Source organism: Bolinopsis microptera, chromosome 6 (genome assembly GCF_026151205.1).
Source record: "Bolinopsis microptera isolate Bmic1 chromosome 6, MBARI_Bmic_1.0, whole genome shotgun sequence".
In the NCBI taxonomy this organism is placed as follows: domain Eukaryota; kingdom Metazoa; phylum Ctenophora; class Tentaculata; order Lobata; family Bolinopsidae; genus Bolinopsis; species Bolinopsis microptera.
Genome location: NC_087077.1, coordinates 12,805,629 through 12,833,441, shown reverse-complemented (window position 1 = coordinate 12,833,441; position 27,813 = coordinate 12,805,629). Strand labels below are relative to the sequence as shown.

The following is a 27,813-nucleotide window of genomic DNA, read 5'->3' as shown; positions in this document are numbered from 1 at the left end:
GTTGCCGCTGAGGACAGGTTAGAGTCAGATACGAGCAAACTTTAGTATTTCTGATCCATATTATCATACATGTGAGAAGCCACAATCTTTGTTTAGAGCCCTTTCATAAAGTTTGGAAGAAACCGCTGAGAGCCATCTGTCATGTGTTAGAGCCATCTGTCAGAGCCAAACATGCTGAAATGAGGACTGCTCTGGTTAAGTATGACTACCATGGTGGTTTCAATGTTTACACGAGGCCTCACATACAAAAACAGAAGATATGCTCCTGCCAGTTGGAAGGCACAGAGTTTATAACCGCCGTGGTTTCTTTTCAGTACAACCGTGGTTTTCATTCAGTACAATTAAGCTGACCGAACCACAGTTTTCAGACTGATTTTATAAAAAAGATAATCTAAATTGTCCTACTGCTTGTTGAGATACAAGTCTCGTCTTGTTTTCATGCATTATGATTTATAAGCACACACAGACATTACTCATAATATTGTAGCTGTTTGCAAGTTATTTTGGAACTTAATTAGTAGTACGCGTCTAGACATTTTCAATTATACTTATAGAACCTTGGGCCTTATTTAAGTGCTATTTTTGGTCTTATTTAAGTGCTTTGACTTACGTACGTTTTTTGTGTTTATTTGATTGTAGTATTTTTTGTAATTTCTCCGCCTATAAATATTGCAACATGTTATATTAAATATTAGTCAAAACGTTGCTTTAAATAAGTCAATTTATGCCACTTCAAAGAGTTGTTTCTTTAAATACGAGTAATGTAATCTTTATCTGGTGAATCACTTGTTTTTCAAACCTGTGTAGCGCGTGAAAATTGCTTGCGGAGATGTGATGTATAGCTAGCCTGTGGTCAATGAATTGTTCATGATTTCCTGCTAGCAAACCACTTAAACGGAAAAATGTAAGTTTCAATAGATTGAAATTTGATAAACTGCCCATAAAAACAGGTCTATAAAAGCCAGTAGAACAGCTGCTTTTGATGACCGATTTATTTCCTATGCTAATCACACGTCTTTTGATGCTTTCTGTTCGGCACTTTTCTGCTATTTTTGTCATTTTCTTCTTAGATCATTTCGCAGGCCACCGATGACACAGCCTTGTTTTCAATAAGTGTGTCAAATATTGTAGGTAAAATTTCGTAGGCAGATTTTTGATAAAGCTGAATAATTGATTTGCATAACGTAAGTTTACTCCCTTTTTTATTTTTTATTCCAAAATTCAAACAAATGTTACAGCTACAGCAATGTGTTACAATTACATTTACCACAAGACCAAAATATTTACAATGAGGCGATAACATGGTATCGTATGAATTCTATAAATTAGTTTCGTGATAATTTTTTAAAGATTTATGTATTTTATGTAATGTCATTATGGTTTCACCGCCGCGTGTTTTGGTTCACTCGACTAATCGCTTGACCATGACTAATGGTATGGTTTCTTTTACTCGTTCCTCTCCAAATTTTATAAACCTTACCGAGTTGCTCATTCTTCAGGTAAAATAGTTTCTACCATCAAACAGACACCTACATTGCCCTGCTTGTGACAATTTATTTCGCAGATTTGTACGATATGCATTGTGGAAAAACCGATGTTTCATATGCTCGGTGTTATTGGTCGTAATCACCACATCAATTTAAAAAATACTTGCAATGCACTAATGCAGCCAGAATCCAAATTCTTATTGCATAATAAATTTGGAGAGTTCTAATCAATGGAGTTAAAAAACCTCCGATTGAAGCTGTCATGCTGTTTTCGTCTTAATTTTGTCGCACTTAATCTCTACCTTTAAAGCTTTAAGAGGTTGTTCATCATCATCCACCGATGATTTTAGTTCATTCGGATATATCGTCATTTGTTAAACTAAACGGTGAGACAACTTTTATAGAACCGATAACAGACTTTTTAGTCTGATTTATTGTTTTGCTTTATAATTGTTTTCAGGTTAAATCTGTGAAATGTTTCCATATATTATTTGACAATTTACCAACAAATACTTGTACCAAAGGACTAGGAGCGAGGATAGTAATGCAGCTAGAGCTAAATTTCTTTCTTACTTTCTAGTCTCTTCCTAACCCAGGCCGCTCTATTAGTATTTGAATGGAGATCATGCTTTTGCGAGTAGATCCAAATTATCAGTGTGTGGCATGTGACAAGGCACCAGAGCATTGTCATAACAAGAATGCGGGAGCTCAAGAAGGAGCCTAGTCACCGAGCAATGGCAGTGGGTCTAGACGAGGCATCAGTGACCAGAATATAATTGTCATAACAAGAAGGAGCCGAGCAATGGCTTTGAGTCTGGATACCTCCAGTCACCAGTAAATGTGATATGAATTATAATGATTAGGCAGCCAAAGTCGCAAATTCGTGTGACACATTAAGGATAAAGGACTCAAATAGGAGCACGTCCCTCTTTCCGTCCCTCTTTCTGTCCCTCTTTCCGTCCATCTTTCCGTCCCTTGATGTATTAAAGCATTTTCTTCATACCTCTCGCCGGTGGTGCAATGCTTATAAACACTCGTGGATTAAGCTGTTTTCGACAGAAATTGAAAATGTACAGGTGTATGTTATAATGTGAACAATATAAAGATGTAATCAGTTTTTATTTCTAAATTCGGTTTAACGTCAGCCCTTGTTATTAAAAAAACCCCATATTATTTGGCCAATATTTTAAACTTAAGTTTCATCACCTCTACAGTTTTAAGTCAATTTACCATTGAACTAATAATGCTCGGCCTAGTTTTTTATTTTATAGAGTTGTAATCAAGTTAACTTTGTTGCATTTTGAATATTTTACCTGATATTCGAAAACATTTAATTTGTATTTATCCCAGTTATGTCGACTAATTTAGACGTGTCCGTTTGTGTTCTTTCTAGTAATCTCTATTTCAATTCCTGTTTAATTCCTGTTTGATTCCACCTCAGTTTGAAAGAAAATATGTCTGAAAATATAAGGAACTTGGGAGACAAACTAGGTCTTGCAATAGCTTATTCTGCACTGCTGGTCCTGGCACTGGTGGGAAACTCTACTATCATTGTCATCTACTTCAAGTGGAAAGCTACATTCAAGATATACAAGGTAACGTTTGGAGTCAGGACTTAATAACACTAAAGTTGTTATAGCTTATATGTCTGATTCTGATCATGTACCTATGCTAACAAATCTCGTGTAGATCTTGTGTCATGTAATCATAACACCGACATTAATCTCTGTTAAAACTGACGAGTTAGTTTCCATTTCAGAAATACACTTTAATCTCGCAACAACTCGAGCAGGTTACCTATATATTCCTCCTCTCCCTCACCCTCGCAAACTTAGCAGTGGCTGTGGGAGTCATGCCACTTTCTATTGCTAGTCTCCTAGCTGGACAGTGGGTATTTGGCACTACTATGTGCACTATAAATGTGAGTTTTGGAGGGGATAAGTTGGTGTGAACATTATAATTTATAATGAGTTATCGTTATCGTTATTAAGGTTATATTATTATTAGGTTATTGTATTTAAGTAATATTTAGCTCACATTAGGTTCTCTTTATATCATTGTTAAGATCTCATTATTATATTTATATGCAGTAGGTAACCGGAGGTAATGTTCAAACAAAATCACATTCGCAAACATTGTGTCCATGATACTAATACACATATTATTAATTTTCTAGCCTGGTGAGATGAAATTGGCGTATAGGACCTGATCGATCAGAAAATTGTGGCCTTGAACGTTAAGACTGCTTACTTCAAGTTTATGTCTGTATAAAAACATGTAGCATGTGATCTCGCTCAGACGCCAATTTAATCTGAGCACATTACACCTAGACCTCAATTAATCTGAGCATAATCTAACCTGTCTGAGTGTGTGTTTTTTCAGTGTACCCTGTAATAACGACACCCTCTAGTAACACCCTCTAGTAACACCCTCTAGCAACATCTTCTAGTAACACCCTCTATTGACACCCTCTAGTAACACACTCTAGTAACACCTAGTAACACCCTCTAGCAATACCATCTAGTAACACCCTCTAGTAACACCCTCTAGTAACACCCTCTAGTAACACCCTCTAGTAACACCCTCTAGTAACACCCTCTGTTGACACCCTCTGTTGACACCCTTTAGTAACACACTCTAGTAACACCTAGTAACACCTTCTAGTAACGCCCTCTAGTAACACCCTCGATCTAGTATCATCCTCTAGTAACATATTCTAGCAACACCCTCTAGTAACACCCTCTAGTAACACCCTCTAGTAACATCCTCTAGTAACATCTTCTAGTAACACCCTCTAGTAACACCCTCTAGTAACACCCTCTAGTAACACCCTCTAGTAACACCCTCTAGTAACACCCTCTAGCAACATCTTCTAGTAACACCCTCTATTGACACCCTTTAGTAACACACTCTAGTAACACCTAGTTACACCTTCTAGTAACGCCCTCTAGTAACACCCTCGATATAGTATCATCCTCTAGTAACATATTCTAGCAACACCTTCTACCAACACCTTCTAGTAACGCCCTCTAGTAACACCCTCTAGTAACATCCTCTAGCAACATCTTCTAGCAACATCCTCTAGTAACACCCTCTAGTAACACCCTCTAGTAACATCCTCTAGTAACATCTTCTAGTAACACCCTCTAGTAACACCCTCTAGTAACACCCTCTAGTAACACCCTCTAGTAACACCCTCTAGCAACATCTTCTAGTAACACCCTCTAGTAACACCCTCTAGTAACACCCTCTAGTAACACCCTCTAGTAACACCCTCTAGCAACATCTTCTAGTAACACCCTCTATTGACACCCTTTAGTAACACACTCTAGTAACACCTAGTTACACCTTCTAGTAACGCCCTCTAGTAACACCCTCGATCTAGTATCATCCTCTAGTAACATATTCTAGCAACACCTTCTAGCAACACCTTCTAGTAACGCCCTCTAGTAACACCCTCTAGTAACATCCTCTAGCAACATCTTCTAGCAACACCTTCTAGCAACACCCTATAGTAATACCCTCTAGTAATACCCTCTAGTAATACCCTCTAGTAACACCTTCTAGTAACACCCTCTAGTAACACCCTCTAGTAACAACACCCTCTAGCTCTCTGGTAACAACATCTCCTCAGGGTTTTATCTTCACGTGGATGGCTACAGCCTCCATTCTCACTATCCTGCTTATCTCCTTCCACCGGGCTACTGTAGTCCTTTCACCCCTCAGGAGGATCATTAAAACAGGGTCAGTTCAACATTACAATCCTAAAGGCAACTTTAAACTTTGCTTGTTAAATAAGCTCCATTTTAATAGTTTCAACATTATCTAATCTTGTGCGATTTTTGACTTTCAATCTATAAATAATAGTAATACTTACTATACGGGTATATGGCCCCCAGAATATAGGTCGTTTTTTGAGCACTTAGAAACAGGTGTTAAAACTACTTCTAAGCATGTTTAGGGCTGTAAATATGTACATAATAACCCTTTAAATGTTTCTTGGGTAGTTGAAAATAATTATTAGGTTTTTAAGTGTACTTTTTTTTTCACCTGTAAAAATACCATTTTTTAACAGGGCCCCCAGAATATAGGTCCAAACATCTGTTCCTAAGTTGTTCTAAAATTGTCACAGACAGTTATATGCAGTCAGAATATGTTGCTGAGACTGTATTGATGATGCCAATGGCTCCAGATACTAAATTGAAATGGTTTAGAGTATACTTAATAGCAAAAAATCAAAAACTACGGCCCCCAGAATATAGGTATGCAAAAATCGTCCTCAAATACTCCACCTTCATACATTTTGATGATGCCATCTCTTCAGCATATGTTCTTTAACTGTTTCTCATCACTACCCCACATTCCTTAATGCTCAGGGTGACAGAGAAAATGCAGAATCTTGGTCGCTATTTTTTTTTTTAAACCTATATTCTGGGGGCCATATACCCGTAATGAGTAAAATCTTTAATTTTACTAGTTAAAAAGCATTCATGCACTCATTTAGTAGGGATCTTAACTAAATACTTAAATAAGATTGAAGGAGTGTCCCTAGATATGATTGAGGGGGCTGTTTTTATCTGTATCAATACAATGTGCACCTCAATGACTGTAAATCAGACATTTTTGGCCGCCAAATTTTTTTAAAGGCCTAACTCAAAATTCTGTCCCAAAACTTAGGGTCATGAGATAATTCTACGTTGATTCTGAAAATTTCATGTGAAAATATTGAAAACCTATTGAGTTCTATTGTTTTGAGCTAAGTCAGTTTGAGATATGGGCGATTTTGTTCATTTTTTGCGATTATTTGAACACAGAATCCACAGTTAGGTAGATATTGAGCTGATAATCATAGAGAATGTGTAATATATGCTTACCTTCCATATAAAGTTGGTTTCATTCAAAAATATTGATATTTGACCAATTTATGGACCAAAATCGATCAAATTAGGTGCGTATGCCCAAATATGGGCATATGGTTTTTGTTTTTATCCCATAACTCGGCCAATTTTTATCCAATTTTGATAAAACTTGATATGTGGGTTCAGGAGACTAGTAGCTACAAGTAGAGCATCCCACAGCATGGTTTTGGGCATGTTCAGGGTTTTTGACCAACCTATATTCTGGGGGTCGTATGGACCTATATTCTGGGGGCCCGTAAAATTGTGATGGCCATAACTTTTTTCCAAATTGTCAGTTTGCAGATGTCTCGATGAAAAGATAGCTTAAAATAATACTTATACTCATACCAGTAGTCTTAATGGCATGTGTTGGACAGATTTTTGTCATGACAATTTTTCGCCATATTTACCCCTCTAGAAAATGACAACATCGTTTAAATTTTTCGCTGTCATGACCAAATATACCAAAATACCTCATGTAGGTCCAAAATTTTTATCCAGAAACATTAGTTACATGTTTTACTCCAACCTAGCAGTAACAGATCCCATTAGTATCGCTTATCTTGGTTAGAACTGTATCCACTAACATGACCTATATTTTGGGGGCCACCTATATTCTGGGGGCCATATACCCGTATATATTTTTGAGTAAACATTGGCTGGTACTTCGGGCCGGTGCCCCAACAAGATTGTGGCTATCTTTTCAGATGTTTACAATAGTGGTTTCTTACTGAGCTTCTGTAGCTACATATAATATTCTGTTGTTTGTTGTAAAGACCCGTATAGAGCCACCTCTAAGGGCTTTGAGACAGTTTATTAAATATAATAATCAATAATATCGAAAGTCGTTTCAAAATATTTTCAAACTCAAAGTTGAAATCACACTCACACTAAAAAGATCAATTATTTTGTCAAATAGTAAAAATTAAAAAAACTCTCGACACATTACAGTACGTGAGCATGATTAGCATGCCTTTCATTTTATTTGTACCACTCAAGTCCCAGAACCTTTTATCTTTTAATTCTGCTTGCTATAGTTTGTTATAATATACGGCTATTCTAATTTCTAGAAATTTTCAAGCGTGACGATGAAAATTTTATCGCGAGAATTATCTTTAAGATTTAGTGCATTAAAAAGCCGCGCGGAGTGGGGTAAGGCTTGCTGTTATCAGCGCTTTGGCAGTGAAAAATATGCTGAAATATGTCAGTCCATTAAGCGAACGTTGTTTATTACTGCTCGTTTATTGTGTGTTTGCTGTCGTCCTATGTTATGTTATGTTATGATATGATGTCATGATTTAGCGATTATTGGTCGCTGTATTACTCAATCATCCCTCATCTATTGGACTTCCTCAAACCAGGTACGTTGTGTAGCAGAAATGCTGGCCAGCTGTCCTCTGAGTTAGCTAGTGTTGAGTTTGACTGTTGCTCAAGAAGCACGCGTTTTGCGTTCGATTTGTAAATATTTATTGAAAATAAGCTAGGTAGGGACGTGATGTTCTTGTTGGTGTCTGTTAGAGCTAGTAAAGGTCCTTTAAAAAATATGGATGCTTTGAAACATCGGTTATTGTACGTATCTAGCCATTCGCTACTGTTCTCATGATTTGAACCATGCGTGGGTATGTTATCTGGAAACAAATTTCTAATTGATACAGGTACTGTGTTAGGAAAGTGCTTCATGCGGTGCATTAATGTAAGCGCATTCTTTACGATGATGCCGTGTATTGTCAAAATCTCAAATTTGCAGAATGCTTCTCTGGTGTGAGCTGGCAATTTGCCGTCTTTGTAAAAGTAATTTACATATCCTGGCATAACCATCCGCATTCCTTGCTTTTGTCTACGGAATAATGTCTCAATGTGACATTTTGCCGCGAATCCCCAGGCTAACGAGCAGTAGTTAACATGTGCCTCAATAAAACTATGGTAGAGTTGTAGTCGCACTTTTAGGGGCAGATGTCGTTTTAATTTGAACATGATGCCTATGTACCTACTCATTTTTAATCTTACCGCTGTGATATGTTTACACCATGTTAGTTTCTCATCAATTATAACACCCAGAAACCGTGCCTCAGTAACCCGTTCAATGTTTGTTCCAGATATGTTGAGACTTATTTTGGAATAATCTACTTTACGGTTACTGAAGACCATATAGTGGGTCTTCTTCAGGTTTAAAGAAAGCCCGTTGCTACTTACCCAATTCACTAGAAGTGTTGCAATCATGGAGAGCTTACTTTGAATTTCTTCCTCGTTATGGCCCGTGACTATAATATTTGCATCATCGGCGTAAAGTATGAACTTGGCCAGGTCTGAGATTCCGGGGAGGTCGTTTATATAGATGACGAAGAGTAGGGGGCCCAGAATAGAGCCTTGAGGAATACCATAATTGATCGTCTTGGGACTGGAATCAACCCCGTTGACTGTGACGAACTGATGACGATCGTGAAGATAGGAGTCGAACCAGCTTAGTGCTATACCTCTAATTCCGTAGTGTTCCAGTTTTTTAAGCAGAATTTTGTGTTCAAGTAGGTCGAAAGCTTTGGAGTAGTCTAACAGTAGGAGCACCGCAATTTGTTTCCTGCCAAGGTAATGAAGGATAGAGTTCTGTGCATTAAGAAGAGCATGCTCGCATGACATCCCCGGTCTAAAGCCGTATTGGCTTTCGAACAGAGAGCCGTTTTTATCAAGAAATTCAAGGACTCTAGTGTGCATTAACTTTTCGTAAATTTTTGAGAATGAGCTAAGAAGAGATATGGGTCTATAGTTAGTGACATCTGTCTTACTACCTCCCTTGTGGATAGGGATTACGCGTGCAGTTTTAAGAGCAGTTGGAAATATGCCCTGTGTAAATGATGAGTTTATGATAGTAGAAATCACACCGGTGAACTTGCTATCATGGTTTGCGACTTTCATCGGCCCAATTTTGGTATCCAGTGTTGACTTATTCTTAAATTTTAGAATCACCTCACTCACCTCAGTTGGTGTTACCGGCCTAAGATACATCGAATTCGATGTTGGGTTCCTAAGATATCTACTAAAACCCCCAGGATCAAAAGTTTGTCTAGCACTGATCTGTGCTTTAATGTTTGAAGCTATATTTGAGAAGTAGTTGTTAAATTTTGCTGCAACATCGGTGCCATTGCTGATAATAGATCCGTCGTCGCCTTTCAGTTTTATAGAATTTTTTTCTTTCAACTTCCTGTTCAACAGCGTGTTAATCATTTGCCATTGCTTTTTAGAGTTCTCACAATGCTCGTCAAAAAATTTCTTATAATATTTTGCTTTAGCTAAGTCAATGTGCTTGTTGCAGAATTTATCAATTTTTTCATACGCTTCATCATTGGCCTTGGTTGAAGTTGTGGTTTTTAGGTGGTGGAGCTTATGCCTTCGCGCACACGCATCCTCTAGCCAGGGAAGAATCCAAGGTTTTGGATCTCTTCGTTCATTTTTACGCCGCGGCCTGGATTTGTTCAAGGGGTATGCCTCAACATAATGTTTGGTGTAAATCTCACAAAATTTTTCGTACTGTACTTCACAATTTTCGTGTAAACTCACTTCACTCCAGTCCTCACTTTCGATCAAACTTTGAAATTTAGCATTGTTAGCTTCGCCAAATCTCCGTGCCTGTTTGATACTTGGTTTTTTACTTGTAACCCTCCCGCATGGCCCCTCTCTGTCCCCAAGTAGAAGCGTAGTAAGGGTGGCTAGGTGGTCTGATACGTGTAGAGTAAGCACCTGACAACTTGCCGTGTTCTTGATGTCATTAGAATACACGTGGTCTATGAGTGTTGCACTGTGGTCTGTAATTCTGGTGGGCCTTGAAATCATTTGAACGAAACCGTAGTTTTCAAAAGTTCTGCAAATTTGACGAAGTAATGATGCTGATATGAGCTTTTCCCACAGACCTGCCCGAATAATGGCGCTATTTGTTTGGATATTCTCTCTGGTAGTGCCGATACCTCCTTTAGTCGGAGTTTCCACCTACGAGTACAACCCTACTCGCGCTTTCTGCAGGTAAAAATGTTGATTTCAGATTTAGAAAATGTTGTGACACTCACATTTGCCATTTAACCAACATTAATTATTGTTATTGAAAATCTCGATGATTTGTCATATTCGCATTCTATAACTCTATAAGAGCGTTTCCGTCGATTATTAAAACCGATTTTAACTTCCAAGACCGCAAAACTTAATTTGTAAAGCGTCTGGCAAATGAGGAGCTTAATTTGGTACCTAAAAAAGCGCCCAAACCTAACCCACATTTCCCCTGACCAGAGTGAGGTTTGTCTCGTACGATGCAGACAGAGCAGCTAACATTTACTCCATGCTAACTGTATCCCTGTTCGTAATCCTACCTCTGGTGATCGTGTGTATCCTCAATATCGCTCTCTACAGGGTATCTGTCAGGTAGGGCTATTTCTTTAGTGTAGGGTTACCTGGGTACCCCAGGCTATTATGTTCATAAACATAGAGATTCGGAATGACAGGCTGAGCGTGCCCAGTATGTGTAGGGGATATGTTTCACTGGCATGCACCATTTCTTTTCGGTATGAGATTCAGAATTTTAACAATAGGTGACGAATATCATAAGCTGGCTCGCGTCTCGCAGTTTCCTCAGTAAATTATAATCTTCCTTCAAACGAATAATAACACAGCTTTCATCAAAGTACTAACAATCTTTTGGATATCTCTAAATTCAGTTTGCTGAGGCACCGAAGTAGACATTCCCCACGATATCATGCCAGGTTGCTCCAGAACGATGGTATGATGCAGAAACGTGGTATGAAGAGAACTAATTCGAGCAGGAGAATCTCCAGAACGATAAGGGGCGAACTGAAGGTCAATACACCTCAAGTAAACAGTTAATTGTCTGCGTGTTATAGCTGACGATTAACAAAACATTGTTTGAACTTTGAAAGTTTCTGATTTCTGAAGCAACAACCTGTCGTACCACATTTTGTTATGTAATATTGCCCATCTGCAATCTACATGTCAAAGGTGATTATCAGATTATAGATATACATTTATGATTGATTTTGGACACGAAGGGAAACACACAAATTTGGCTTGGAAACTTCGTTTATTACATCGCTAGAGCCTACAAAAAAGAAATAAATTAGTCAGATAAAATCAATCATAATACTCAGTCAAAGAGATTCAAAAATTTATAAAAAGGTCATGATTAGAGAATATCATGAAAGTCGATCAGAAATTGGAATACGATAAAATACGATAAAAAAAAATATACATTTAAGCAGGTCCAGGACGGAGTTTCTTAAACATCACTTTATACTCTAGGCGTTTACAACGGTGACGCTGGTAGTTGGTATATTCGTCCTGTGCTGGGCCCCCCAAATCATCCTAACTATGTACGGGATCATCACACAGAAACCTTACCATGACGGCCTTCACATACTTCAGGTTCTTAATACTTTAATACTTTACATACTTCTAGCTTGCTCGGATATTTTACATACTTCTGCTCAAATACTTAACATACTTCTGCTTCTGGTATTGCATAATTTTACCGTTTAATTTATTGACTATGGATAATCTATATGCTACATATAAGTTTGTTTTTGAGTAAAAAGGCTATTGAGATTTATAGAAATTACACTTATTTTTTGTACATTGTTTTCATATTTCGGGAAGTTATGGTAAAGTTAACTTCAACAGTTAAATAATATAAAAGTCGATCTCACATAAAAACTATAGAGATGAACCCAAGTAGCATTCTTCTATTACAGTGTTACGCTCTCTAAATATAGTTAACCTCTAAAACTTACAAATCACTCAGGCGTTGTGTATCTTCCTCAACTCAGCTCTTAATCCTTACATCTATATCTACGCCAATAAGGAGACCAGGTATGCAACTAGCTGACCAGGTATGCAACTAGCTGTGGGAGACATTTGACATGCACTTTTGAAAGTACTTAGATTGGACATGAACTTTGACACGACTTTGACGCGAACTTTAGACATGAACTTTGACATCTTTGACATGAACTTGAGAAGCAATCAATGTTTGGGATTTAGTCAATGTTCTATCAGTGCTATCGGAGGTGGTCTAACTCTAATGATCAAACTATGATTATGAGAACTTCTAGGTATCCTGGCAGACTCTGTTAAAAATCGAATATATGTATGAAACATGCCCCCTCGAATCGGCCCTATATTACCAAGATTCAGGAAGCAAACGCCTCGCACTGACAGTAGTATTTATGGTCCTTTATATTTTTATACAATTATTACAAACTAAATTAGATAAGGACCTCAAATTTCAAGTGCCTTTAAGAATAAATTCAGGATCGTTCACATATTGCGTAAGCTGGATTTTGGCCATTTCAGACCCCTAATTCAGTTCACTGTTCATGTTTGCAATCACTTTATTCATAGCTATTGAACAGAAATTATATTAGCGTATCATTTCCAAACCACCACCTTCCCTATTTAGCTAGATTAAGTAATATGTGAATGAACCCAGAATTAGAATAAAGCTCAACCTAACCTAAAACTAACTCAGAAAGCGTTTTGCGGAGATATTCCTGTGCAGAGTGCCCAAACAGCCAGTCTCTTTCGCACGGTTCAAATTCGCCAGCAGGACGTCTGGAAACTCTACTAATTCCCTCAACACCACTATCCGGCCACTAGTTAAACCTGCTACTCCAAGTAGAGGGGGGGACTGGACCTCCGGGGACCTCCTCAACAAGCCTGAACATGTGCCCCTGAGGGACAATTTTATAGCACCCGGGGGTGAGGACAGTAATGATAGACTTGTGCTGACGAGTAATAATTACGGAAGGACAGCCAGTGAGTCAGATACCAATCACACTAGTTGCTCAGAGAGTGTGCAGTGATTTGTAGATAGAATTCCAAATGTTTTATAGGTTGTATTTTATACATAGTATGTATCATCTTGGACAACTAAATAATAGGATACTTGTGGATGTGGATTCTGGTGGGCATATGTTTTTGACATGTGACTCTGATTCTGGGGTTTGATTGGTCGAAGCTGGTTGGTTTAACGCTGTTATTTTTCAAAAACATATGCCTCGCCTTCCCACCAGAATCCAGAATCTAAATAATATATATAATAATATATATAGTAATACTATATATTATAGTAATATTACTTAATACTTATAGCAGATAAGTATTTTAGATGAAGTTGTTCAACTTCATATTATAATGTTACGCAATCACGTAGAGATATCGGGATCATCTTTATAAACTTCTCCTCGACAGATCAAAAATATTGAAACCCCGAAACTGTGTGCGCAAATTGCGTAATATTATGAGTAATTTGACCCAATTTTCAGATAGACCTTTTTAATAACTTGATTTAATTGACGGAAAATGAAGACACCGAATATTAAGTCAACGAATTTAAATATCATTTACCAATTACCAGTGACTTATTTCAATATATTCCAAGCGTATAAATGGTTAAAATAATACCAAATAAATTCATAATACCCACAGAAGCAACAAAAAATGCCGTCCATACATTACACATGCAACAAATAAATGCTAAATAAAAATTGGTTAAAACCGTAGCGTAAATTATACACACAACACGTACAATATATAAAATCTGTGATTTGAAAGTATAAATATTGGAATTTTTTGCATATATTAGTAGATTTAGCAAACATTTTAAAATCAATGACAACGTTTAGCGAGGTTTAATTGACATCACCATATTAATGAATTTTCTATATTTCTCCGATCTTATGATCAAATAACTCACTAAAATATCCATGCCATGCTAATAATCCATGCAGAAACCTTACACTTCGTGCCTTAAAGTTATATTTTCCACGTGATGCATCTTCCCTTCGCGCGCTACTGCAAGTTAGAGCAACATCTTCTCCGTGAACTGCAGGAACTGATAAAGAACGAAGATTCTTCCTTCTTATTATCCTATTTACCTATTTTACTAACAGTGTAATAATTGTGAAATTACCAAATATCGTTATTATAATCCATAACAGTCTTAAATCTTTCAGAAGGATAATTTCAAGCAAGCATGCATCTTTTAAATAAGTGCCTTTAAAAAGCTATTATTAACTTCCTCTCAGATTCTAAACTCATTATCGTTTATCCACTAACAACACTGTTGAAAAGTTTTAAAACGGTTCACGAAGAAGACCCACCATTCTGATCCACCTAAGTCTATACAAAGTTGACAAAACCACAAAATTTCCAGAAACCGCTATTCCTCACGTGGAAATTTTCACAAATGTAAAAATGACAGAACCTCCAATAGAAGAAATAACATAATATAGTAAACCCACCCTGCTAATAAGCTAATTGTCAGACTTTGTCATGTCATCTTGTCAGGGGGACCTAACATATCAAACACCCTAATATATTGGACCCAGTCCCAGTCCCACTCCTTGATTCATAAAACGGAGACATATTGAAGAGACTATAAAACGCGGTGATAATCCCGTTTCATTTCACAGAAACCCTTCTTATCGCAATCCAAACAGCTGAAGTTAGGGTTCCTGTACCCGTCCCAGTAGTCCCCTTCTCCACCGACCAGAGGCATCAGTGAGCATGGTACCTGCATGAAGTTGTCTTATTATTCCGTTTTTTACGTAGAAGTAGTAGAACGTGCGCGGTTCTCGATATATCGGCCACAAAAACCGCTCTATTCTATAACTGTATAAGCAAATACTTTCAAACGGACGAATGAACATTGAGCAATTACAAAACGATTTTTTGACAGAACAGAAAACAGTACCTCTGGTAGGCCTATAAGTTCCAAGTAAATCCGGCGAGCTTGGACCAGGACTTTGTCCAAATCGAAAGTTCCAGCCAGTTTCTGGGACTCCATCAAGAGCTCGGTGGCTGACAAGTGTTGGGCAATCAGATTTGGGAAACGAAGTGAGATCATTGCTGCACTTATGAAGACCTGGAAAATGGATGGTTAGATTCTGTAATGCCTTAAATAATTGTTTTATGATTCTAATAAAAAATAATTAACATGAAATAATGAATTAACCTTGTACTACCGGCTATGCATTATTGTTAACGGGGTTCTTCTCTTGTATTGTTTTGGGAACAACGGAAACAACAGTTTAGGAGAAGTGGTTTAAAATAAAACTAAAACTAACTTTTACAACACAAAACATCTGTATTTATATTACCTACCTTGCAGGTCTTAATAACTATTTTAACGTCACACTAATGTTAGTGAGTTAGTGCACGAGCTGACCGGGGTTAAATGAGGCTTAGTCCACCTGCTATGGTCATGTGACCTAGGTCACATGACTTACAACCAATGGACGGCTGCCCCACCTATTGTTGGACCAATCGTAAAATTCGCGAATATTCTGCACCCATATTTTAGAACGGCAATGTTGACAGGTCACGATTGACCGGTCACAATTGATGAACCACCTGTTCCCATGTCACTATCATCTAATCCTATAACCTAACATACCTCCTTTTTTTTAATAATAATTTTATTCTATTTAATACTTTTTTAGATGTTTCGTGTTTAGAGGAATAAAATTATTAACTGAATCTTTACAACATGTATTTTACAATGCAACAAAATTTTAGTCTTAATACAACATTTTTCATTAATGAAAACATATCTCTAGAGCTTTTACTTAAAGATAATTTTTAAATTCAAATTTCTAGTAAACATAAATGATTGGCTGTACTTCCTTTTCGAACTTTTCTTTCTTTTATTATTGACAATCTGGAAATTGGTAAATGTGTACAGTCAACCATTTTAAAAATATATCAACTATTAATATATCAACATTAATATATCAACAATAATAAAACTCATCTAAAATTCTACTCTCAGTCTCTTTTTGTCCATGAATTGTCCATCATTCTTCTCCCTCCTCAAAACATTAACAATCATTTAAATCAAAGAACTAATTCTGAGAGTAAGTTAACATAATATCAGTCTAGCTAACATTTTTTTATTATTTTTGTATATACTTATATAAAATCTTTTTTTCTAATTTTCTTAGTTTTCTTTTGATCATAACTGCATTCGCGATTAAAGCTATTTAGTGTTAAACGAAATTTGCGTTATTAGAATTTCACATATTTCAACAATAAAAAATCAGAGCATGATACTATCAGTACTGCTGGCCGTTAGTTTCCTATCGATACTGATGCATCGATAGAAATCTAACTGCAGGCCCAGGGATGGCCGGCACAAAACACGTGTGGCAATCACTTTGCTGTTTTACGGCTTCTGATTGCCACAACTTGCTAACCCTCGAACCTGTACATATTTAAATCTAAAATTAATCTTGATTTTGAAATTTTTCTCTTAGGTACAGCTACCACTAAACGGGTAATCTGACCAATATTATATCTACTAAAATTGTTTATTCGCTGTCTGCACTGGCAGATGTGTCTGCTATAGTTTTGTTAGGGTTTTCTAGTCTGCGCCGTATCAAGTTTTGTGCGTTTCTGATTTAAGCGGAAAATTTACGTTCGGCATTTTAGGTTAATTTCAAGTTCAACTGTGTACTCCGTATTATCTGGATTTAATACAAAACCGTATCGAAATTCGATTGTCTAAAATTTTTACCACGGATAATAACTACTCCGTGTCTCAGTTTCAACGAACATGGTATGGATTAAAACACCTGTCTGTAGCACAACCGTTTTGTCTGCACACTCAATTGGTAAAATTTTACAATCTGACATTATCTCACTATTTATGCAGGCTGCTTTGGCTTTATTTTCATCGGCAGCTTTTGCCGATGCCATATTTTGATAACAATATATAAGTTCTCCTGTGCCACCTTCTAATCATACGTTGAACGTTGCATCTAGTTTAACCACGCAAGACAATCGACAAAGTCAAACATGCTCACACTGTTTCGAGTCAACTAATTTTCAAATTCGAGTTCCACTGACAACTCAGCATTTTTTTAAACATCAAAAGAACTCTGATATCGATCAGACATTTTCAAATGCGCTGATGCCGACGACAGTCGGGGGCAAGTCAGAGGCTTAACGACAGAGGTCTGAGGCCTCCGAACCTGTCAGAATTGCTTATTATAAAATTATAATGCAGTCATCATTTATATCGTATTTTTTGTATTATAAAGGGTCTTGATAAGAGATCTTTACTGCCTAGGCGTCAAACCTCGGCATTCGGTAGTTTTCCTCTGGCCCGGGATCAGCTGACCCTAGGGACCAGTGGATAAAGGTGTAGAAACTATGTGTATCTACAAATCTTTCAAGGTTGTATTTACAGGAGTTGTATTTATAAGAGACAGGGCTTGTTGTGCAAGGAAGAAAAGCGGGAGAAACCATTACAAATTATACAATTAAATATTATAAACCGAGCAAAAAGAATTTCCAATAATCTTACTCTATTACCAATGTTTATTACATTTTACAATGCGAAACACGATAATTATATGCTGTATTAATTATTAAACAAGAAACAGGGCTTGCAGAGCAAGAGAAGGAAAACAAGAGAAATCTTACAACAACTGTATATACCGTAGTCCATCAAATATGTTTATTATTAATACAGAAATCAGTGCAGGGCTAACTTCAATATAAAATCCATAATAATTACTCAATCTACCCAATATAGAGTGGAAGATTGTATAAACAAGAGACAGGGCATGCAATGCAACGGAAGAAAAATGGGCGAAACAATCATAAAGTGAATATTATATGAATTAGCAAATAGAAATTCAAACAATCCTACGCTACAATAAATGTTTATTGCACAATTATAATTTGTTGTATAGACAAGAAACAGGGCTTGCAGGGCAAGAGATGGGACACACAAGAGCTGGCAACAGAGTGTATAATACAGTAATTCAGCAAACACCTATAATTACTACTACCGAAATTTGAACCACAATTTACCACAATTAATACAATATACAAAATACTAAACACAATGTTTATACAAGAATCAGGGCTTGCAGAGCAAGGGAAGAAAAATAAGAGAAACAACTGCAACAATTGTATATCACAAAGTCTTTATTATTATTATTTATAATTTAATTATCCTTATTAAGGTAAGATGTACTAGTATTGCCCCCCGGGCAGAAATAGAAGAGAAATGCACGTTCTCTCGTCACCGTTTCGAAAAGATGAGTCGTGTGTTTTCCTGGACGAAAACAACCAAAAGAAACTGCCAAGAATGGACAGAAGAAGAAATGTCAGCGAGGGACAAAGATGTCTTCAATAACTACCAATTTTGGGGATATTCTTGTTATCAATAAAGCGGATATGTGTTCAGAGACGAGCACAATAGATACCACAGAGCAGATATATATAGAGCGGTAGTGGAGAAAAAACCCACAATAAACGCAGATATGTATATAGACTGAGTTAAAACTCAACATACAAGATTGATAACGTATTGTTTGATAATAAAGCATCTCATGATATTAATAAAGTAATTCAAGACATTCGAAGAAGTGGGACTCAGAGTGGGACTTGGAGCCACCAACGGGCTTCTGCAAGTTCTTATTAAGAACTTTTTAAATTGTAAGTTAATAACTATCTTTATATATTTATTTTAATTTTAAAGCTTACGATTTATTATAATTAAATTATTATAATTACGAACTATTATAATTAAAATCCTGAAAAGCTTAATGGTAATTATACCGATCACATAATAATGTCTTCTTTGTAATTGTACGTTCAGTATTAACGTCTAACGTGTCGTAAAGTAGAGCATGCACTACTGTATAAATCCTTACTACTCAGAAGCCTTGGCCTTGGCCTACGAGTGCAATTCCAGATTTAACGGCTCTGCTCTAACTTGCTGTTAATACCTACCGATAAGTTTCACATTTCCAAAAATATATTCTTAGTTAAAGATTAACAAAATATTCTGAATGATACTAGAGGAAAAAATTGGTTATATCTTGCTCTTAAACTTAATATTACCTTACAAGACTTTTTTGTGGCGGACCAATTTGCGACGACCGAAATTTTGGCGGTCCGAAAATATGGCGAAATTGAACAAAAAACCGTCACATTTCGGACGTCACAGAAAATAAGGGTATTTTTCATCATTTTGTTTTCTGACACAAAGGAAATTCAAAATTTTCTAAAAATCGGTAAAATCATGTTGAAACAAAATGAAACTTATAAATCGATTTCTTCATCTTCCTCTATACTTATATATATTAAGGGGTCCGGCTCGACTCTTTCAGTTTCACGCTGCTCTCCAGTGTACTCCCAGGAGTAAGATTCTCGGATACGCGTATTACTTGACATTAAATTCATCATGGAATATTGTGTTTATTTGTCCCACCATCATATCACTAACTTTTCAAGAACAAAATGAATCGATGAAGCCACAATTATTGGAATGAGCTAAAAATAATGCGACGGATTCTATTACGACGACCGAAATTTTGGCGGTCCGAAAATATGGCGAAATTTCGGGAAAACCGTCGCATTTCGTACGTTATAAAAATGTCTTGTAAGGTACATTTAATTACGTTTACTTTGAGTTTAATACACGTCTATTCCTAATTTCGAATTAGGAAAATTTTCTGATGAATTTTTAAAACTTAATTTCTGATAGATAACTCGGAATCATATCAATAACGTATTCTAATCCTGGTACACTCACACTCACTTGCACAGTCACATGTTCATGAGGTAAAACTTACAACACTCTATGGTGTTACATTTAAAAATAAACTCTCAATCTCTAAACTTAAAGGTATGAAGTTCTCAAAACTTGGCATTACACTGCAACACAAAACATCAGCAACTCCTAAGCCTAAATTCAGGTCGTTCACTTTATCACTAAACAACCACAAGCTGCGATCAGTTATAATGATTATAACTTTGCAACTTTGTATAAAATACAACTGGCAGTTTACCATAGTCGGCTAGTCCTAATGTACTAATGGACAAAATTCTGTCCTACCCCTAAGATTCACCAAACAAACTGAGACAAGATTTCTGTTTCTACTTTCTAGATGGGCAGAGTAATTTATTCAGACATAAATTAAATTGCATTAAAATATCCCGTGCCACTCGGAAAATACTTGCCCGAAATTCACTTATACTTATTCTTACACTTTCTCACAAAACATCTCTCACTCACACTTAGCATTTATTACACGGTCAGTAGTTTAAGTTCTCAAAACTTGGCATTCGACGGCAACAAAAAAAACTCTCCACAATAGCTTGCAAGCATATTCTCGGTTGTCAACTTAACAACCACACGCCGTTACACAATTCTCACAACAAAAGCGCCAAGTTCCGCTTGTCTTGGCTGTTAGCTTCGCAACCAAGGACAAAGCAAATATTCATGATCATGATTCATGATCTGTACATAAACTATAAACTTCAAACAAAGCAATTTCAACATTGCTAATAGGTCAACCTCCATTAAAATCAAACCGTATCAACGTCAGTCTAATTTATGACGCATACATTATTACATTACTCTCAAAAGAGAACTACTACGACCTAAAATGCATTCAAATTCATCCAGCGTGTAAGTGCAATTCCTTACTTTGAATGGTACGATTTAATACTTCAATGCTCTTACTGAAATACTAGTATCAGTAACTAAGGCTTACTCAACTGAATAATTTTCTGTCTATTATGATATATTATACGATATCGCTATTCCATGAACGGCCGAACTTACTAACTCTCCCTAAAATAACTCAAAGTTAAAGTCGTCGGCTCAGTCTTGAGTCTTTGTGCAAAACGAGAGTCAGTGCCCTCTCGTCGAGGGAGTCAGTCAATTGGTCGATCCTTATCTGTCATTTAATGTCATACAATCATCATTGCACAAAATATTGTCAGGTTAATGTTTCAATAGTCTCCAGAGTTATATCAACTTGAAATACACACTACAGATTTCTATGGATTTTACCATGTGAAGCAGTTCTAGCCGTCATGTTTACAAGGCCAATATTATAGGTAAACTTATACTCTTATAGTAGGCTACAAGTCAATAGCAAGTTGTTATCATAAATAGCAGGACCCGCAAGTAATTCGAACCCATTCGTTTTCGGGATGTACGCTAACAGCTGGCTATATTAGTATTATTCATAAACTTTTTAAAGCTGTAACAAGCCAACTCAATTGTTGGACCTTATCACTCATTATCAGACCGTCGCAGCATGCGGTCACTCGAGAAACACCTACCGATATTTTTACTGCACATTTCACATACACTTCACTTTAAATTCGCTGTGCATTTCACTCAAATTTACCGTGTATTTCACTGTTCATTTCACTTACACCAGACACCTACTGCGTATTTCACTTAAACCTACTGTGTCATATTGGTATTTCACTGGAACAAACGATCACACTCCTAGTTCAAAATGCTAAACAACTCTAGTTTCTAGTTAGTATATGAACTAACTTTAACTTAGCTCCAAGTCAAGCATCAACATATCATTAACTTGAAATAGCATAATAATACTTGAAAAAATGACAAAGATTTGAGGTTGGGCCATGTTATACGAAAAATTTTCAAGTGATAACCTTAGTTTTTGTTCACTTACTAAGTAGACTGTTTCATTAAAATGTTGAACATTATGAAACTCGTAAACTTATTATAAAATTTTGTTAAAATTTTAGATAAATCTATTCATGATTTCGTAGCAAAAGTTAAGATTGACAATTTTTTGAAATCTCCAAAATTTTCTGCTCTCGTGTTTTTAATATTTCTTCTCAAATAGGCTTTAAAAATTAAAAGGTTAAAAAATATACCTCTTTTCATCTCAACTCTTATGTTTGTATCCAGTAGATTAAAGTAGGACTAGATTGTCCGAGTAATCAACCGTTTGTAGTCAGCTTATCCGTTCTCCACACCCCTCTGTTACTATGTTCCTATCGTAGGTTGACGCCACTATAGATACCATGGATTGAATTCCATTTTAAGTTTACAGGATCTTGGGGAAACATCATATCTGGGTTACCTCCCAGCAAGGACTTGATATCTGGGTTACCTCCCAGCAAGGAATTTATCTGGGTTACCTCCCAGCAAGGACTTTATCTGGGTTACCTCCCAGCAAGGACTTTATCTGGGTTACCTCCCAGCAAGGACTTTATCTGGGTTACCTCCCAGCAAGGACTTTATCTGGGTTACCTCCCAGCAAGGACTTTATCTGGGTTACCTCCCAGCAAGGACTTTATCTGGGTTACCTCCCAGCAAGGACTTTATCTGGGTTACCTCCCAGCAAGGACTTTATCTGGGTTACCTCCCAGCAAGGACCTTATCTGGGTTACCTCCCAGCAAGGACTTTATCTGGGTTACCTCCCAGCAAGGACTTTATCTGGGTTACCTCCCAGCAAGGACTTTATCTGGGTTACCTCCCAGCAAGGACTTTATCTTGAACCAGGATCTCAGTTGTCCGTTGTTACCTTTTCTCTATCATTTATTCTGCAGTAAGGCGTAATTGTAGTAGCCTTCAGCAGCAAGATGTCCCAACGTCGGTCGTAATCCTCGTCGCCAATGTTAACGGGGTTCTTCTCTTGTATTGTTTTGGGAACAACGGAAACAACAGTTTAGGAGAAGTGGTTTAAAATAAAACTAAAACTAACTTTTACAACACAAAACATCTGTATTTATATTACCTACCTTGCAGGTCTTAATAACTATTTTAACGTCACACTAATGTTAGTGCACGAGCTGACCGGGGTTAAATGAGGCTTAGTCCACCTGCTATGGTCATGTGACCTAGGTCACATGACTTACAACCAATGGACGGCTGCCCCACCTATTGTTGGACCAATCGTAAAATTCGCGAATATTCTGCACCCATATTTTAGAACGGCAATGTTGACACTTGACAGGTCACGATTGACCGGTCACAATTGATGAACCACCTGTTCCCATGTCACTATCATCTAATCCTATAACCTAACATAATGCATGCAGATATATATTTTAACCCCAACAATATAAATCTTATTTGGAAAACTGGTATGGGCTGCTATATTTCCTGTATGTGATGGATCATCTCTAAAATGAAGTCCTTACTCAAATGTAAAACCATTTCAAGAGGTTAATCTCCAAAGCTCTGACTGTGAACTATGACTTTCCGTTTAACATGAGCTTAGTCGCCCAATGTGTATATTAATGATAAGTTACTGGGCGGCGCTCAGCCTGTCATTCCGCCTAATCTCTATTCATATGTTTATGAACATTATAGCCTGGGGTCCCCAGGTTAATGATAAGCTAAGCCGGTGGTCACTTGTGATCTGCCTGTACTGGTCATAACTGATGCGGCAGCAGAATATCTTTGATAACGTTTGTTAAACCAATATTTACGTGAAATATGCAGCAAAATGAAAAAAAAGACGTGTGTTGTCATACGTTGTAGACCTGCCGCGCACACGTGCTACTTAGTGAAACGACAATGTGGGTCACGACGTGTGATACTACTTAGTGTGTGAGGGTCATGTACCATGTAGCAAAACAATGATCACGCTGCAACATGCCTAACATATTCAAAGATTCAACACGGAAATGAAAGACAGGTAGTAACTGTCCGGGGTCTAGAATAACAACCACTATTTAAAGCCTGCCTGCCTAGGTCGATCCATTTATAGACTGGAACGAGTTTCGTGACAGTCCTTCTCTCCATTTATGATTTATCTCATCATTCATGAGCAAACGTAGCTCTCATGAGGGTGATATTCCTAACAATCCAAGAATTACCCTCATAGAATCTTTTAAAATAGGTTTGCTAATTGAGGCAGAGTATTCAATATTATAACTTAACGATATTACTAAATAAAAATAAGCAACCACATGTTTATTGTGTATAACCTTTGGTGTGTGACTCAATTTCAGTTTGTTGAATAATTCATTTGGCAAGATTCAAATTCATTTGTGTTTTTTTTTTAATCAAATATCGATAGTATTAAAAGTAAAGTCTGCCAATCGAGTATCAGCTTGTATTGCTATCCCAACAATTCGCCAATGCAGTCTTTAAGTTCTCTCATCTTGGACTATCCAACAGCGTAGTATACAATGTTACCTTACCTTTTAGTTAACACGACAATTAACTTACAAGGTCTATTTAAGAGAATTTGCAGGTTTATTTCCGTAAAGGTCCATAAATGGCAGGATTATGATAACCCTAACGAGAAATTGTTACTCTATTAAAAGGTACGGTGTAGCTAACATTGTAACAGAAGTATTTTTTTATCGCATTCAGTTATGATTAAGAATTTTATCAGTTGCAGATTAGCATTAATGCTAGGTATACGCTCGCTATAAAAGTATAAAATGCAAATACCTGTCTTTCATATTTATTATTTAGTGTCTAAATTGTATTTTAGCAATCTTTTTTCGCTCTTATGAGTTGGTCGATCATATAATTTGATAGTTGGGGATGAAGTGAGAGTCTCCACTCAGTGTTTAAAACAAATAATTGCCTTTGTCATGGACGAGATGTTACAGAAACTTCTTACATAGCTTAATAAAATGTAATAGATTTTGAGGGCCCCCGGTTTGTCCCTCCTTTCTATTATCTATATATTGTTATTTTATATACGTAGTCGGTTCAGTGTGTTTTGGTCCGGGCTTTACCTGCTGGCCCTGTCATGGCTCTCTAGCTTGGGCAGGTTTGACTTATGTATATTATATATATATATAATACATATAATAGATTTGTAGTGTTGTAATTAGTTTTAAACATATTACCCCTATATATATATATATCGTCTCGTTTTATATCTAGTAAGATATATATCCGTACCATTTTACTGACACCATGGCATCAACTTTAACAAGACTTTCCGCAAAAACCGTAAAAGATATAAAACTTAATCTTTTTTGACTGGTTCCAATGCTTTAATGGCCTTCAAATCAGCATGAATAAAATAAAAAATAGGCCAAGGAATAAGAATTTAATGCCCAAAATTTGGTAATAATTATTTTAGTCTCTTGAGTCTTGACACCACTTTATATTAGGGTTTGACGGTTTTCTGCTAGTATCATTAATGCGCAAGAAATTTTGGTGAAAGTTTGAAAGTAAGACATAAGTTCATGGTCTAGTATCATTAATGCGCAAGAAATTTTGGTGAAAGTTTGAAAGTAAGACATAAGTTCATGGTCTTTTGACTATAAACACAACCATTTAACCGACCATTCGCACAGATGAAGGAGGTAGCAAACACCAAATAGCTATGACGGGGTCCTCGTGGTTCCACCGCCACTACAGCTGGTGGGTGCTGATCTGTGTCTGTCTCCGATCCGTAGCAGTGGGTTTACCTTACTTCAGTTACGGGGCACTGTTACCTTATCTCTCATCACTATTCTACCACAATACCGGCCAAATAACCAGCTCAGCAGCCATGTCCCTTCAACCGGTCATGTTAGAACTAGGGATTACTCTGACGGGGTCTTTGTCAGGAGTTCTGGAAAACTATATTAATATCAGATTCCTCAACTTTATCCTGGTTATCCTGTACGTGACTTTGGTTGCTTCATCATACTTCATCGACAGTTACATTCTCCTCACCGTAAATATGGTATTTGTTGGAACACTTTCAGGACAGATAAACGTGTGTAATGTAGCTAGATTGACAGAATGGCATCCAACGAAAAGTGGCACCGTGAATGGCATTATGGGTTTCTTCATGGGGATTTCAGGGGTTTTAGGTTCGTGCCTCTGTACCACCATTATCAACCCATCAAACAAACAGCGAGTGGAAGTTAACATGGGTAACACTACGGAGACGCTGTTCCTTGATGAGACAGTTGTGCAGCACATCCAGACAATCTGGCTTGTCTGGGCTGGCTTCATAGCTGGACTCTGCTTACCAGGACTGTTCATCCTCCGAGTTCCTGATGAGGAAGAAATGGCAGAGCTGCGCAAGACCGCAGCTCCTAATGAGAAGGAGATACTGATAAAAAAGGAGGAGAAGGACTGCAGCAGATTAGATCCCGATTATAATATCGTAGAAACGTTGAAACAGCCCAAATTCTACGTTCTTTCTTTTGTCGTCCTAACCTTATCACTTACTCTTCTCACTACAACACAGTTATACAAGATCATTGCATTGGTAGCGATAGACGACGACGGGTTTCTCAACATGGTCGGGGCTTCAGGGTCGCTTTCTAACGCATTCGGCATGATGATGTGGGGTATGATACTGGACCGTATTGGTACCCGCTACACTTTTACCTGTGCCTTCTTTTTCATGGGACCTCTAACAATCTCACTGCATTTCACTAAATGGAGCAAGTACGGATATCTTGCTAACCTGTGTTCCGCCACCTTCTGTACAGGCATCTTTACTTGTATTGCCCCGGCGTGCCAGGAGCTTTTTGGCGGGCGAGAGATTTCTTTAAAATACGCGGCATCTCTTGTTGCTCTTGGGTTTGGGTGTTTAGTTTTCTTTTTACTACAATTGGGAGAAGAATTGTTATTCGGGGAGCTGGCCTTCCTGAGCATGATAGGTGTTCCTTGTATGGTTGCTTCAGGGTTGGCTTTTGGTACATTGTCTGGCTGATATTTCAACTTTTGTAAAGAAATTTAAAAACAGTCAACATGCAGGTACTTTTCATTGCGTTCAGTTATTAGATTGGATATGATAGTCGTTCAGTTTGCAGTTTTTGCTTCATTGCTTTTTCATTTCTTAATTTGTGTGCTTTCTCGCTTGTTAATTACATAATTTGATTTTAAATTCTATGTGGAAATAAGTTTGACTTGTATTGTGAGGTTTTCAGATTGAAAACTATTTTTGATTCCCAACACAATCGTTTGTCATTGCATTCAATAGGTCTGTAATCTAACGTATCAAATCAACAATAAATTAGAAAATGGTCACCTGAAAGAACGGAGAAGGGGCGGCTAACATCACATCCCATAGTTTCAGTAAAGGGTTCAGATCGAACTCTCGCTTAAAGAATAGAAGAAACCAACGATGGCAACATGTCAGTGTTAAGGCGTCCCCTGAAATGAGACATTTTATAAAACTGCTATTTCAGCAAGTCATACTGAGGAAAATGTAATGTATCAGTCATGTTTATCCACTGGCAAAGTTGAACTTTTAATTTAAAATTTAAGTATCAAAATCTGATTTTTGGGATGAGGTATAGTCCCCCCCGGTATAGTTCATAAAATAGGCACGGCATTTCAAATATTAAGTGTAGAATACAAGAAAATATTCTTAAATCGCTTTCATGCAATAAATAACAAGTAAAATGTTCGCGTCACCTGTTGTACTTAGGTAGCTGTAAATATCAGGGAACAGTAAACCCAGGACTTCGCGTAGAAACGCTAGCTGTTGGTAAAGGTTACAGTATTGTAGTTTGCTGAAGGCTGAACGGTTCATGAAGAAGTCAAAACACCAGAACACTTCACTTTCTTCCCTGGTGAGGTGAAAATGTTAGAAATTCTAGGTATAAAGCACAGTATCGGGCTCTTGAACCCTCGAAATCTAATGTTTTCGACCACAAACAA

The 27,813-nt window shown here is 37.1% G+C and overlaps 2 protein-coding genes across 3 annotated transcripts in view; one reads left to right on the top strand and one right to left on the bottom strand.

The window, feature by feature from the left end:
- Nucleotides 1-1,605: 1,605 nt before the first annotated feature.
- LOC134817409 (neuropeptide Y receptor type 1-like) lies at nt 1,606-13,705 on the top strand. The gene is made up of 8 exons (XM_063826548.1): nt 1,606-3,082; nt 3,280-3,408; nt 5,122-5,231; nt 10,286-10,396; nt 10,658-10,789; nt 11,128-11,236; nt 12,180-12,247; nt 13,702-13,705. The coding sequence occupies exons 1-8, from the start codon at nt 2,942-2,944 to the stop codon at nt 13,703-13,705; spliced, it is 804 nt and encodes a 267-aa protein (XP_063682618.1). The 5' UTR covers nt 1,606-2,941.
- Nucleotides 13,706-13,754: 49 nt separating this feature from the next.
- The window catches only part of LOC134816328 (TBC1 domain family member 16-like), a 145,907-nt gene continuing 131,848 nt past the window's right edge, over nt 13,755-27,813 (bottom strand). For both annotated transcript variants that reach the window (XM_063825126.1, XM_063825127.1), the window contains exons 9-12: nt 27,568-27,722; nt 27,179-27,303; nt 15,132-15,302; nt 13,755-14,951 (exon numbers count right to left, since the gene is read on the bottom strand). In XM_063825126.1, coding sequence (XP_063681196.1) covers nt 14,814-14,951; nt 15,132-15,302; nt 27,179-27,303; nt 27,568-27,722 — 589 coding nt within the window. In that variant the 3' untranslated portion in view covers nt 13,755-14,813. The remainder of the gene's footprint in view (nt 14,952-15,131; nt 15,303-27,178; nt 27,304-27,567; nt 27,723-27,813) is intronic.